At 37.2% G+C, this 15619-nt stretch overlaps 1 protein-coding gene across 2 annotated transcripts; it reads left to right on the top strand.

The window, feature by feature from the left end:
• Positions 1–2601: 2601 nt before the first annotated feature.
• Positions 2602–7627, top strand: LOC147537605 (uncharacterized). Of its 2 annotated transcripts, none has more exons than XM_086643324.1 (7): positions 2602–4240; positions 4421–4539; positions 4932–5675; positions 5820–6123; positions 6217–6370; positions 7028–7118; positions 7219–7627. In XM_086643324.1, exons 1-7 carry the CDS (start codon positions 3020–3022, stop codon positions 7385–7387), a joined length of 2802 nt encoding a protein of 933 aa, XP_086499450.1. In that variant the 5' UTR covers positions 2602–3019; the 3' UTR covers positions 7388–7627. The 2 variants fall into 2 exon arrangements, with proteins under 2 accessions (XP_086499450.1, XP_086499451.1); XM_086643325.1 differs by having other exon boundaries at positions 2649–4240; positions 7031–7118.
• Positions 7628–15619: the final 7992 nt, after the last annotated feature.

Here is a 15619-nt window from a genome sequence, read left to right as displayed (position 1 = left end):
TTGAGAGTTAATAAAGTTAGGCTGAGCCTAGTTTCATCAAAAAAAAAAAAATGAAAGTTCAAATAATATTTAAAATAGTGCATGGGTATAAGGCCCAAAATAAATTTCAAAATGGGTTTAGGGTCCAATCTTCTCAAAAAATGGGTTTTTAGTCCTTTTTGCACTTTGGACCTAAAAGCCCTTACTATATAAAATTGGGACCGAACCATATTTGAAACAGCAACATTCTAGCGTGATTTTGGGGAATTAAATAGGAAAAACGGATATTTTTCAAAACATAATTTCTCTCTCATCCTTTCAGATTTGGAAACCAAATCGAATCTCCCTCTTTTCGAATTAGATCAAGAACCGAATTTTTGTGGGATCAATTTTGCGTGATTTGGGGGTTAATATACAAAACGTATATATCACTTTCTCTCACATAACTTTCAGATTTGGAAAGAGTATATTTTCTGAGATCAATTAGCGTGATTTGGAAGTTAATATACAAAACGTATATATCACTTTCTCTCACTTAACTTTCAGATTTGGAAAGAGTATATTTTCTGGAATCAATTTAGCGTGATTTGGGGGTTAATATACAAAACGTATATATCACTTTCTCTCATATAACCTTCAGATTTGGAAAAAGTATATTTTTTGAGATCAATTAGCGTGATTTGGGGGTTAATATACAAAACTTATATATCACTTTCTCTCACTTAACTTTCAGATTTGGAAAGAGTATATTTTCTGGAATCAATTTAGCGTGATTTGGGGGTTAATACAAAACGTATATATCACTTTCTCTCACTTTACTTTCAGATATGGAAAGAGTATATTTTTCTGGGAACATTACAACAGCATTTGTTTTCGTTTTTACTCATACATAACCACACATCGAATACAAATTATGAAGCAAGTTCGTAAATTATGTGTTATTTATAACGAGGAAACCATCATTTGTCATGTATACAACGTAATAGATCAAATGTATATGTGTCATGTTCAATAAATTACACATAATTTGTTTTAAATTACACATCGTTTACATTCTGTTACAAAAAAAAAACAAAATCTTCTTTGGTTCAGAAATGGTGCTCATCCATGTACTCTCCATTTGCAGTCTTGAACAGGACAAACATCAGTTACACGTTTTAACTCATTTTTGATGAATTTGAAATCATGCCTTGTGTTTATACTATATTGCCGAATAGCATATCGAAATGCTTTTGCATACCCGGAAACAACTGACTAACTTCAGTAAATATTTTATCCCAGCCATTAGATTTTAGTTTTGTGCTCTTACTTAGATTGGATAATTCTGTAGGAAATTCCATAAGTAACAGCAAAACTACAAAAAGAAAAACATATACATTTGTCAACAAAACATATAATTTACTAGAAACGACATGTATAATGGAGTAAATTATGCATACTGTTTGTTAAACTTCATAATGTGTTGGGAGACAAACAGAACTTTAGTTCTAATCACAAGGCCATTGTTATGTGAAGAAATATGTATAATGTGCAATAAATTACCTATAATTTTTTGCACAATACACATTGTTTACATTCTGTTACAGTAACATTGTACGGAATCTTTAGTGGTTCAAATGTGTGATGTTCAATAAATGCACATACTTTCGTGTAAATTATGCATCGTTTACATTCTGTTACAATAACATTGTACGGAATGTTCTCTGGTTAAAATGTGTCATGTTCAATAAAGTACACATAATTTCATATAAATTACACATCGTTTACATTCTGTTACAAAAAAACGTACGAAATCTTCTCTGGATCAGAAATGGTATCGTTACCGGATCTGATGTCAAGAAATGTTCTAAACATCAAAATCTGCAACCTAAATCTACTGAAAAATATTAAAATAATGCATGGATACAAACATAACATAATCGAAGATAACGAATTAGTAAACAAGGATTTAAGATTAACTTTATAAATCGGTTATGAAGATCTTAGAGAGAGAAAATCATGAATAATGATGAATATTTGAAAAGATGATACAGAGATGAAATCGATTATAATGAAAATCATAAATATCTTTGAAGATGATGATGAAAATCATTACAAAGAAAGATTAAACTTGTTACTTTAACCTCATAAGCAACTGTAGATCTTAACAAAGGTACGAATCTGAATCTTTGATGATGGAAATCGAAATAAACAATGGAGTTTTCAACTGGTCTAATGAAGATGAAGCAGATTTCGAGACTCAATAATAGAGGTTGAAAAGAGACTTCGGTTTTAGTGAGAGAATATTAATGGTTTCCGTTTTGGAGAAAAATGAAGATAATGGTTGCTTTTTAATAGAATCGTGATTGGAGAATGAAGGTGAGAGATAAAAATGGAAACGGATATTTGGAGATTTTGAATGAAAATCAGCTTTTATATATAAAGAAGGTTAGTTTAGGTATTATGATTTAATATGTATTCTAGAGATTTGTGTTTTCTCTCCAGATTGATACAAATGGACTATATGTCCATTTCAATTTAAAATAGGTGAAAAATACAAGAAACATTTAACACTACCAACCACCGCGGCATGCACTTGAATGTCCAACGATTCTGTCTGTTTCCTGGTATTTCTTTCCCTTCTTGTTTTTTGGTTCAATTTCATCCTCTCATAAACACCTCACTTTCTCGACCTAATTTTAGCTCTCTCTCTCTCTCTCTCTCTCTCTCTCTCTCTTATAAGCTGGTTGGTTCTGTTGTTAGAAAGCTTAAAAATGGAGAAATGGGTTGGCTAAAATGAGCGGTTTACATGTTGACAACATCCTTGAACAACTAATTCATGTTTGTACTTTTCATTCTTCTCCACCTTCCTCCCTGGCTAATTTATGGTTTCTCATCTTTGAAAGAGAGAAAGAGAGTTTGCTTCCTATTGATGGGTTCCTTGGTAAATAAGATAGTTTTTTCCCTTTGTTGATGGGTTTCTTCTTGATTTCTGTTCATGTAGTTAAGAAATAAAAAGAAAAGTATCAATGCAGTTGGTTTCTCTTATTTGAAATCAAGAATGGCTTCTTCGAGAATTGAAATTGCTTCTTCACGATATGGTTTTGTTCTGAGAGATCATAATCAAAGAATTAAAGATAGAGAAAGAAACATAGAAAGAACACAAGCTACGCTATGTAAGAACCGTGACGAGTTTGCAAGAGAAGGCCTGAGTACCTGCATTGCCGTCCCAAAACAGAGAGATGCTGAAATTGTTTCTACAGATGAGAATTCGAAACCTATGTTTAGTAATCGTCTTTTTCGAGACAGAAACAATAACAATAATAACAGCAGAAGCAGCGTCCGCAATTTTCGGTCAGAGTCCGGTGAGGGAGATAGTAGTAGTAGTAGTAATAATAACAATAACCCGGAAACAGAAACAGCTTCTAATGAGTTTCAAAGGACATTGACAATGCAGAAACAATCGCGGATACTAGATGGAAGGCCTTCACGACAAACTCGAGATATGAAGAGGCAAACAAAAGAAGCTGAACCCTTAGCTCTATCAAGTTCCGAGTCTGTTTCTGTCATGGCTTCTTCAATTGTGAGAGATAATTCGCCAACCACATCAGACTCTTCTTCGGAGCTTCCGAGTTTGAGGGCTTCATCTCTTCTTAAAATGTGGAGGGGAATTGAGGCAGAATCTTCAGTTCCAACCAGAAATCTATTCCGCAGGGGTATTTCGAATTCTAATCCAGTAGTTAGTAGAAGTAGTAGTAGTGACAGTAGTACGAATAATTCTCCGATAAGCAATATTGAGGATTGTTCTGACATTGAAGATACCTTGGTAAGATCTGAAGTTTGTGAATCTAGTGGCCAAATTGACAAGCCTATATCCGTTATGGAAGACTCTAACGATGAAAGTTATGGGGATGTAACAGTTTTCCCAGATTGGGATTCAGATCGAACATCTGCAAGTGAACCACATTTATTATTACAGAGACAATCTTCTGATGTAGGAGAGAGCGAGAAGGGAAGAGTTGCTGATATCATAAGACGGTTGACATCAGCTAGCCAACCCCAGAGTCCGGTTGCCAATTTGAATGATGAAACAGATAGAGAGCATTGGATTAAATCTCCATTTCAAAGTCATCGAACAATAGACCATGGAAATATTCCGGTGAAGGGTCGGCAAGTAATCAAGGATTTGCTCAAGGAAAGGGAGAAAGAAAGGCAAAAGGAGCTCCATGGATTAGTTGATCGTCATGCTGTATCACGGTTTTCCCAACGCGGACGTCTTCAGGTTATATTTTCTATCCTTCACTCGTTTAGACCATCTGACCATGGTTCATTTTCTTTTCTTATTTTGTTTCTCGGTTCTTCTTTTGTAGTTAAACACGAAGATTTGGTTTGCCTTTGATTACTTTTACTTAAGTATTTTCGCACTAGAGTATATTTTGACAGTATAGTTGTTTGTAAATAGTCATTGCTCAGACTCAAAGTCCTGCAACGCGAAGTTGCTGCTCAAGAGCAACATCGCCCCACTTCAGCACCATCTGAACTGGATCAACTGCAACAGCGACCTACTATCTTGCACCTAAGGTATATCTATCTCTCTACCTTCCATTTCAGTTATGAATCGGGTTACCATTTTCATTGTTGAGTTTAAGGTACTTTTGATATTTCTTATTAAAGCGTAAATCATATTGGTAGTATATTTCATATTTCCTAGTGACCGTGGTTATGCCCATCCTAGAACGGTTAATACACTTGTCCGCTTTCTGTCCTGTGCCTCCGTATAAATGTAGAGCCGAAGCGTGTTTGGTTTCATAAATGTAGCAGTAAACTAAACATTCATCTAGCGTGCTAGTTCTTGTGAAAATGTGATTATGTCTAGTGCTATGCTCCTTTAAGATCAAGGACATGGACTTCGACTTGCTATTTTTTTGCGAATTTAGTTTATGTACTAACGTGGAACTTTTGGTTAAAATCAGGGAGAGATTTAACTCAGGTGTTGAACAAAACAGTTTAGGCGTCTTTAGCAGAGAGGATAACTCGAGATCTCCTAGACCTTTAAGGACTAATAAGCAGGACTCTGAACAGTCTGTTATTTTGAAACGAGACAGTCCTCATCAAGCGGTTTCTGTTGCTAATACAATTGAGCCAACTAGTCCCCTGCCCCTCGAACAACACACAATTCTATCTAAAATTGAACCACATGAACTAGAAGAAGAGACTCAAAGTGCAGGTGTTACTTCTGAAGGGCCCGCGAAACTTGATTTGCTAAGTCAAGGAAATGCTGAGGAAAGCTCACATCGTTCAGAAGAAGATTCGGATGCTCCAAGACATGAACTAGTAGAAAAGGCGGATGATGAAACCCTAAGACATGGGGAATGTATTGATGGTTGGGAAGGGACAAGCTCAGGAGTTGGCATTTTAGATTGGGAACAACCAATGGAAACAACAGAATGCTCAAATGGTTTAGAAGAAGATGGTGTAACACTAGAAGAAGACCTTGGAAATGGACACCTTGTTGGATCTATTGGTAGTTGGCAACCTGTTTCGGTAACAGAAGAATCAGATCAAAATACTCTGCGGCTTGTGGAATCAGATAACGGGAACTGGCTAGGTAACACTCCTCGTTCGGAAAGTGATTTTGAAGGTCGGAGGCAAGCATGGTACCATAACATGCTCGAAAGTAATTTAGACAATGATGAAATCCGGGAGCTTTTTGAGAGGTATCACTCAGTCATAAATTCTCCGTTCTTTTCTGTAAAGAAGTTTTTCAGTTGAGTCTACATTAAATAAATGATGGCTCATGACAAGTAGTCTGATCTCTTTTCTTGGCAATCTTTATTAAGTTGGTATGTTTGTGAATGCAGAAGAAGTGTATCAACCTTCCTGACCAGTGACTTGCGAGCCAGAATGGACCAAATGGTAGGTTCTTTCTTAAGAAGACAAGGTCATCTCGTAACCACAATTGCCGAAGGAGAAAATGAAGATGAAGAAGAGGGCTCTATTAATCATCAGTATAATGAGAGGAGATCCGAGAGTCACTATCAAGATAATGAAGTTAGCGATGAATATGATCCGGTTGCTTCTACATCATTGCAACAGCCTGAAACCTCTAATTCTTACGGCGAAGATAGCCCTCAATCCTCGCCATTCATGAGGCATAATTCACTTGTGAGATTACTCGCATTACTTTATTAATAAATCTAGGCTAAGATTTTGTCGTTTCCTCCATTTAACAGTTTAATGAGAGGGTGATGTTTACAGGAGATGGAACTGATATATGATTTGAAAGGGCACATGCAACAACTTAGTCAAGAGATGTCCGAGCTGCGAAAATCAATACGTAGCTGCATCGGAATGCAAGTCAAGTTACAAAATTCCATCCAGAAAGAGGTTTCATCTCCTGTAGGTCATTCAAGTAAGTTGAACTTTGCCTCTTCCACTTGCTTCATTCATGCTAAACCATACACATGCAGTCTTAGTACTTGACAGTTATTAAGATTGACAAATCATCCTTAACAAACACAACTTGGTCTCTTAAATTGATATCGATATATATATATATATATATATATATATATATATATATATATACAGGACAGTTTTGGTACTGGAGAAGACCCCATCCGAGCCCACAGTACCCGACCCGAGGTGCCGACTAGGCGACAAGTAGGACAGTTTGGGTACTGCAGCGGTACCCGTTTTATTACTTCCTGTGTGGTACGAAAAGTGTATTACCCTCCCCGCGGTAGCTGTACTGGGTATAGGCTCAGTCCAGTTTAACCATACAGGACCATACCAAACAAGACCCTATCCATGAAAAGGCCTGGACCAGTTCGAGGGTCTCTGGATCAGTACTCTGAACCCGACACTTTTTTGAATAACATACAAGCCCTGGACTCTTCAATGATGAAAAAACAAATTTTACCACCCACTTGAAGCCGCGCCTTTACTCTGGATCCGAGACTAGTTTCTTACTTAGTGAAGTAAGCTCTTTCGATCAAAGATGTCGCTACCTTATGAAAAATCAGGCAGTCATATTTGTTTCATTTATGTTCTCTTTTGTCTATTCGAGGAGGAGAGATGAAAATGGAATCATTCACTAGGCAACCAGCAAGGATTTGCTCCATCTGCCATGAAATGCAAGTAGACTCACTTTTGTACAGGTATGTATATGTTGCGGAACCGGCTTTTTATCCATAAAAATTTCAAAGTTTTCTCAGTCTCAATAGCTCTTGATGGATCCCCTCTTGGGTTATCTTTCAGATGTGGGCACATGTGCACTTGTTTCAACTGCGCCCATGAGTTGCAATGGAATAGCGGGAGATGCCCAATATGTCGAGCTCCGATCATAGACATTGTGCGGGCGTATCCTGACTCCACGCGTTGCAGTGAACCGGTTGTTGCGTATTCTGACTCTTATGAATACAAATAAACGGTTTCTTGAATTTAGACTTCTCTTAGTCTTCCAAGATTTGATTTCATGAAAATCTAGAATTATAGTTTGATACTTATCTTATTTATTTCTAGCTTCACATTTCAATTGTACTTTTTTACGAGCTAATATGGTTTTTTTTTTTTTTTTGATGAACAGAGCTAATATGGTTTGTTATGTAAGTTTTACAGATAGATGTGAGTTATATTTATTATACATCGAAAAGGGTATCTTGATACATACCTAATCTTTTGTATATATGATTTGGGAAAGAAGAATAGGGTCATGAGTGAAAAGGAGAAAAGTAAGGTGGTAAATGTGAGTTTGGTCCAGATACAAAAAAAAATTATGTCGTAAAGACAGCAGAATGAAATTATCGAAAAAGCAGTCCCTTCCAAGTTATTACAAGAATGCCCCGTGTGAAAAAAAAGTGCCACATTTCTTGAAAACTAAAAAAGAAAACAAATTGCGTGATTTCTTTTTTTCTTTGAGAATTCAACTGCGATCTACGTTAGTCATTACAAAAATACTTTTTGAATAGTCATGATTATTTTGAGCTCAGATAACCATTTTCCCCATCTAAATTCGTTTGATTTTTGTGTTGTTCATAACTGATTTAAGTTTCTTTTAACTTTTTGTCAAGTTCAACAAATTTTTTGATCTTTTGGTGTATAAGTACATTCTTATCGCATGTCAACAAAAAAAAGATGCATTTTTATCGTTGCATATCACAAATTTTGATTTGTTTCTTATTCTAAACTTGTTGGCGTACAAAAATATAAAGGCACACAATTATTTGTACATTGGCCATTATCATTTATGAAGTAACATAATCCTCTATAAGTGCACATAATCTATTTTGGGAGCAAATATGATCTTTAAACTAAATCTTTTTTTATCTTCATCTTCCCCATTAATGATGTCATATAAAAACATATTTCCAACAAGAACAAATCGAGACAAAAATATATCCTAACAAATCATCTAAAGACTAGATACACAGACCCAAATCCGAAAGTATAAACAGATAAAAAAAAAAGTATAAAGATACTAGAGAATATAAACAAATCACAAACTAAAAACAAATATTTGTGTAGTTTGTGATTTAAGAAATCATCAAAATCTGGGGATATATCATAAACTCAAAATAGACTAGATCGGAGGAAGCTTAGAGTTTTAGTGAACTAATTGTAGTTATTTGTTCGAGCTCGTGGTCTCAAGTGGAGGAGCTGCAATTGGAGCTTTTGGATCTTTATTTGTCGGACTATCAGGTCTCTTATCAGAAGAGCTTGAGGATTCTTATTCTAAGTAATATATTAAGGTGTACACTTCTACAATATCTACAATAATTCATATTAGATATATATGTGCATGCGGTCCCAAGTAATTAATGCTACACGTTAGACATTTGAATCACTAATGTTAGATTCGTCAACTTTTGCTTTAACCTCCGTATCACAACTCTGGTTTAGCCTGGTTGCTTTTGCTCTTAAGTTCCGATTTGGTTCTTTGACCACATTAACCTTCGAAAGTTTTGCATCTCTGATCATGGAGTCTTCTTCTTCAAGTTCAGCTATGGTTACCATCGGACAATTTTTTGACAAATCCACACTGCTTTCTAGACTTACCTCTCGTTCATCGTCAATTGTTCCCATTAATCTGTGCAACGTATTGGATACATCAACGTGAAGTGTAGTTTGGAATACACGGTGTTCGAATTCAAAGAAATCACCTTCCAAATATCGCATTATATCTCAGAGCGCGGTAGATCTACCACAACAACTTCTAGCACAATCTCCCTTTGATACTCATTTTTTCCCAACCAAATAGCTAAATCTATAACACCTTCTGATGGAGGTGTCCTTGGACTAAGATGGAAACACGATCAATTTGTAGAATAGGACAACTGGTGAAGGAGATCATCAAGTCCTGATGATTTAGGGATCGTAATGTTTAGCTAGAAACCAACTACGATCGTCGAATCAATTGGGTGATTCGCGGCTAACTTCGACCGGATTCTACATCGGATTTCACCAAAGAGTGTCGGTTTGATCAAAAGATATGACTAGAGGGGTTAGACATATCAGTATGGATTAGATCCATAAATATGTCCAAAAGGTCAAACAAAAGCCAAGGCAAAGATAACACAAGCCTAGACAAAAGGGGTTTAGGTCAAGGCAAGTAAAAGGCCCATAAGTGGGTCGGACACACTAATGGGGTCGGCCAGGATAGGCCCATTAGGGTAAGGGTATTTTGACTCCAGGCGCTTTGATCAGTGAACCGGTTGTTGCATATTCTAACTCTTATGAATACAAATAAACGGTTTCTTGAATTAAGACTTCCCTCAGCTTCCAAGATTTGACTCCATGAAAATCCATAATCGAAGTTTGATATTTATCTTATTTATTTCTAGCTTCTCATTTCAATTGTACTTTTTTACGAGCTAATATGGTTTGTTATGTAAAATTTACAAATAGATGTGAGTTATATTTATTATACATCAAAAAGGGTATCTTCGTTCATACCTAATATTTTGTATATATGATTTGCAAAGGAAGAAGAATAGGAGGCCATGAGTGAAAAGGACAAAAATAAAGGGGTAGATGTGAGTTTGGTTCAAACAGTGAAAAAGATATGTCGTAAAGACAGCGAGAAGAAATAACTGACAAAGCAGTCACTGTTATTACAGGAATGTGTTTAGTTATCGTAAAAAAACAAATATAAACAACTCACAAACTAAAAAAAAATATTATGTGTTTAGTTTATGATTTAAGAAACTATCAAAATCTAAGGACATGTGTCATAAACTCAAAATAGATTAGATATGTTAGAACTAAAAATTCGCAGAAGCTATCAAACATATCCTAGAAATTGATCCGAGTACGAAAATAATCGAAAAGCTAAGCCAAAATCTAAATATGCGAATAGAATTAACGAGGTCCGGCATAAAGCCTACGTCCTCGGGCAAACAAGAAATCTTTATTGAAGGATAGATGAAGACGACTCACACAACCCGCAAGTTCGTCCCAAGATGGTACCGTATAGAAATTAACCTTCTATACTAAATCTTCGACGACCGAGAAATTAAACACCGCTCAAAACTATGAACAAAATTTCTCTCTGACTTGCTCCCTCTCTAGCTCTCTAAAGAAGAGTTGTTGTTGAGTAGTTGTGTTGATTGTGTTGATTGTTGGTGTGTTTTTAGATTGGACTCAAGACCCCCTATTTATATAATAATATTAGCCGACTTTGTGAATCCAATTTAGAAACTCAAATTGAATTACAAACCGCCTCCTGCTCTCACAAAACCGCCTCTTCAATTGGCTGCACCAAACCGCCACCAATTGTTAAACCGCCTCTTATAACTTTTAGAAATTGCCTCTTACAATTCTCCACCTCGTACACAATTTGATATACTTCAAATTTTGGACGAACACCAGGATACTCCTTGTAAGATATATCTGCTTCATCCGACTGCACCATACGACCATGGCTGTCTACATACCCTTTTATAGGATCAAGCCTACCGTAGTTCTAGCAACCCTTCACATAAAGAGTACCTTGTCGCCATTACGCCCTTTCGGGTAACTTAACACGAGACGATTTGTAGCAATTCCAAGCAATGCTGAAACTTGCTACACGTCACCACTTTAGTCAACATGTTTGCGGGATTCTGATCTGTGTGTACCTTCATGAGAGAAACATCACCTTCCTCTATGACATCTCGTACAAAGTGATACCTGATGAGACATGAAAATGTCCCATCTGAGTCTCTTAATTTAGACGAGTTAGTCTCTCTAGAGCAGTTACTCTCACGAATTACTCTCTTTTATGTTCAGGTACCTTTTTACAGAGTTATGCGTGCAAAACGGATAAAGTCGGAAAGAATACAGAATAAGGGGCATTTTGGTCATTTGTTGATTCTGACTTCTTGGTCAAGATTGATGCTCGGATGAGAAGAGGGGTCCCTGACGAGTCCGTGGGCGAAAACGGAAGTCGAATCGGAATCCGGACGAGCGAATTAGGCAAGGTCAAAGTTGAAGTCAAAGTTAGTTGACCAAATGGGTCAGTAACACATGGCACGCAGGAGGGAAGTAGATCAGACGGTCCAGATCAGTTGTGGGCTACATTCGGTCATTAAAGGTGGGGCACAGGATTCTCAAAGAGCGTCAGATTCGGTACACCCGAGCACAAGTTATCACGATTTTGAAGAAGAACAGGAGAGAGAGAGAGAGAAACCGAGAGCTCATTATTTTTGAAATTTTCTTAATTTCTGATTTTTGCTTCTCTTCTTGTAATTTTAGTTTCTTTGTGAGAGAGAAAGAGAGATTACAGAGGAAGAGAGAAAGTTAGAGAGAGAGACAGAGAGATATGATAGAGAGAGAGACTCGGTTGTATTAAACGATTACTTTTATCTTGTTTTCGATTTTCCTTTTTATTCTGTTTTCTTGGTGAGAGGGATATAGAATAGATAAAGCTAAAGAGATTACAGAGAGTTATAAGTAGAAAGAAAGAAAGAAACAGAAAGTTTAGAGACAGAAAGAAGGTTGAAGAAGATGAGAAAATAATTTTCTCTCAGGGAAACCATTTCCGGAAGACGAGAAAATCGTTTTCCCAGAGGGTGCGTTTGGCAAATTTCCGGGAAAAAACAGAAGAAAATCAATTCCTTAGGCTCTGTTTGGTGGGAAAATCACAGAAAAGTAAGTTTCTTTCTTCTTTTTCTTATATTACTTCAAATATTTATCGCTTCTAGCATGAGTAGCTAAGTCTTTTATATCTAGGGTTTTAGATGAAGTCATAATAATTATTTTCTCGATAATTTATTAAAGTTTTTACCAATTTAACGATAAAATCTTCCGGGTTTTTAGACCGTTCATGGACTAAACCCTGAGTTATTTAAAGAACTCTCTTATTAGATCAAAATTAAATTGTCTTTTAGAATTATTAGGAAGACGGATTCGAAAACCCTAGGTTCCCTTTTTCTAAATACCGACTTATTTCCTTATTTATTTATTTTTCGAGTTTTATATTTTATTTTTATTTTACCTTCATCAAACCACTTTTGAAAATCTCAATAGTTTTAAGGTTAGAATTTAGTTTAACTTAGTCTCTGAGGAACGAACCGGTCTTACCGGAACTATTACTTGACTCCCGTATACTTGCGGGTAGAGACCTTTTAGGGTAACCTCTTAGGCCCATCAATACCTGACATCGATATGCTTAGTATGAGCATGATGGACCTGATTCTTCGCCAAGTGGATCACTTTTTTACTATCACACCATACATCTACGCACTCCTGCTTAATCCCTAGATCATCCAGAAGACCCCACAACCACAATACTTCCTTCACACCCTCGGCCATAGCCATATACTCGGCCTCCGTAGTAGATAACGCAACTGTAGATTGTAACATCGATCGCCAACTAACTGGAGCACCATGTACCCTAAATACATAACCAGTATCAACGGTACCCTTCAAGTACCTCAACACCCACTTCACAACTTCCCAATGTGTCTTCCTCGGGTTTGCCATAAACCTACTAACCACACTGACCGCCTGTGAAATATCTGGACGAGTACACACCATAGCGTACATTAAACTGCCAACTGCACTACCATACGGTACACGATCCATATGATCCTTCTCCACCGTAGTAGTGGGAGATTGTTTTCCCGAGAGCCTGAAGTGTGGTGCCAAAGGTGTTGACACCGCCTTCGCATTCTGCATCCCGAACCGAGAAACTACTCGTTCGATGTAACCTTTCTGATTCAAGTACAGTTTCTTACTTGACCGCTCTCTCTTAATCTCCAATCCCAGTATCTTCTTTGCAGCGCCCATGTCTTTCATCTCAAACTCTTGACTGAGTTGAGACTTCAACTTATCTATCTCCACCATGCTTCGAGAAGCAATAAGCATGTCATCCACATACAAAAGGAGATAAATAAAGTCATCTTCACGAAGTTTCTTGATGTATACACAACAATCATAGTCACTTCTGTGAAAACCATGCTTTAGCATGAAAAAATCAAATCGTTTGTACCATTGGCGAGGGGATTGTTTTAATCCGTAAAGAGACTTCCTCAAACGACATACTTGATTTTCTTTAGCCTCAACCTTGTATCCCTTAGGTTGAGCCATATAAATTTGTTCTTCCAAATCATCGTGCAAGAAGGTGGTTTTAACATCGAGTTATTCCAGCTCAAGACCACTGTGAGCAACAATACTCAATAGCACCCGAATAGAAATATGTTTCACGACCGGTGAGAAAATCTCATTGTAGTCGACCCCTTCTTTCTGTGCATAACCCTTGGCCACTAGTCTTGCCTTATACCTTGTACCCTTGATTTCGGAAGAATCCTCTTTCTTCTTGTACACCCATTTACAACCAATAACAGACTTACCTTCGGGCAATGGGACAACCTCCTATGTCTTGTTCTTGTGAAGAGACTCCATCTCTTCTTGCATAGCAACCAACCAATTCTCTCTTTCCTCCGCGGTAATAGCTTGTTTGAAGGTGACCGGCTCGTCGTCTTCCACCGAGAGTGCTGATGAGACATGAAACATGTCTCATTTGAATCTCTTAACTCGGGTTAGTTAGTCCATTTCGAGCAGTTACTCTCATGAATTACTTGTTTCCTTTCTATGAGATCAGTCGTTTACGAAAAATTTAGTCCATCTTTTGTAATGTGTCGAGTTTTCTTTCATACTCATACTCGCACATTAAGTGAGCCATTTCTGAGTGACTTTAATTTTTGAGTGTATGACCGTAAGGCATTAGTCGAGGCGAAATGTATTGAGAAGGTAATCGAAGTCTTGTCTGTTCTGAACCGAAATGATACTCATATTGGTTGGTCACGTGCGCTTCGGGTCTAGATTACTAGTGAAGAGTTTTTTAGCATTTGTATGGTCTGATAGACTTGGATTTCATTTCTATTAACTTTCGAAAATCTACCGGATAAACATTTTTAGTCCATATCATATTTAGACCCTATTGGATTTTGAAATTTCGGAATTTTGTGGGTATATTCACTGCAAACCCTCACGAGACAAAACTCGTCCTCTTGGGCAACCTAGAGGTTTAACGGCTTGTTGCACGGGCTAAGTGCAATCGTGATTCCCTACGAAAGTGGTGAAGTGGGTTTAGTTTTATTCTCTGTTTCGCTCGAGGACTAGCAAAATCTAAGTTTGGAGATGTTTGATGAGACATGAAACATGTCTCATTTGAATCTCTTAACTCGGGTTAGTTAGTCCATTTCGAGCAGTTACTCTCATGAATTACTTGTTTCTCTTGTCAGGTGTCTTCTATGGAATTGAGCGCGAAAAACGGTTAAAATCGGGAGAAAGACGTGTTGGGAGTATTCTGGTCAATTAGTGGTAAGGGTGCTATGGTAAATTTGACCAATGTTCATACTCCGATGAAAAATAGAGTCCAAGACGAAATCGTGGGCGAAAACAGAAGTGAAATCAGAGTCCGAGTGCGAAAATTATATGAGGTCAAAGTTTTGGTCAAAATCGGGTCAAGTTAGGTCTCTCAGTGCCACGTGGCGTGCAAGCTGACGGTGAGGGATAAGTTTTTGGTACACTGGTGGGCACACGGGTGATATTCGGGATCCTATTGAAAGACGAATGGCATGGAATGCAACGCATGGTATTAGGGTGCTCCATTACACGCGGAGCAGAATCCAACGGCTGGGAGAGTAGACGAACAACATGGCATCATCTGAAGCACGTCGCAGCTTCCTGAAATACACCGCGATACACCAGATCAATCTCACTTAACAGCCCAAAAATCTGGCGCCCACATTTGTGGAATTCTCCCTCTCTATCGTCATCTCTCTTCTACTATCTCTTTCTTTCTAAATTTGTGTTTTTAACATTTAGAGAGAGAAAGGTGAAATCTTAGACAGAGAGATAAAGAGAATCGTGGAAATTTTCTTTCTTGATGGAACATTGAAAATATAGATGGAGATAGAAGATCATCATAGAGGGAGTGATTGACTGGATATTATTTTGAGAGAGAAGGAGATTAGCTGGAGAGAAAGCAGAAGAAGAGATCTCTCGGCTGGTTTAGAAAATTAGAGAGAGAGAGAGATATTATGGGTATCTCTAACAAAAGAAAGATAGAGAAAGAATAAGGAAGGCTCAGCCGGATAAGGGATCCTCCATGATTTTTCTCTCTTAAAACCGAAACAACAGAGATTGGGAGATTCATTGACAAAGCTCAAGAATG

The sequence above is a fragment of the Eschscholzia californica genome, unplaced genomic scaffold, assembly GCF_041429995.1.
Source record: "Eschscholzia californica isolate CP2 unplaced genomic scaffold, dmEscCali1.0.p SCAF_5, whole genome shotgun sequence".
Classification (NCBI taxonomy): Eukaryota; Viridiplantae; Streptophyta; class Magnoliopsida; order Ranunculales; family Papaveraceae; genus Eschscholzia; species Eschscholzia californica.
This window is presented reverse-complemented; position numbering and strand designations above follow the sequence as displayed.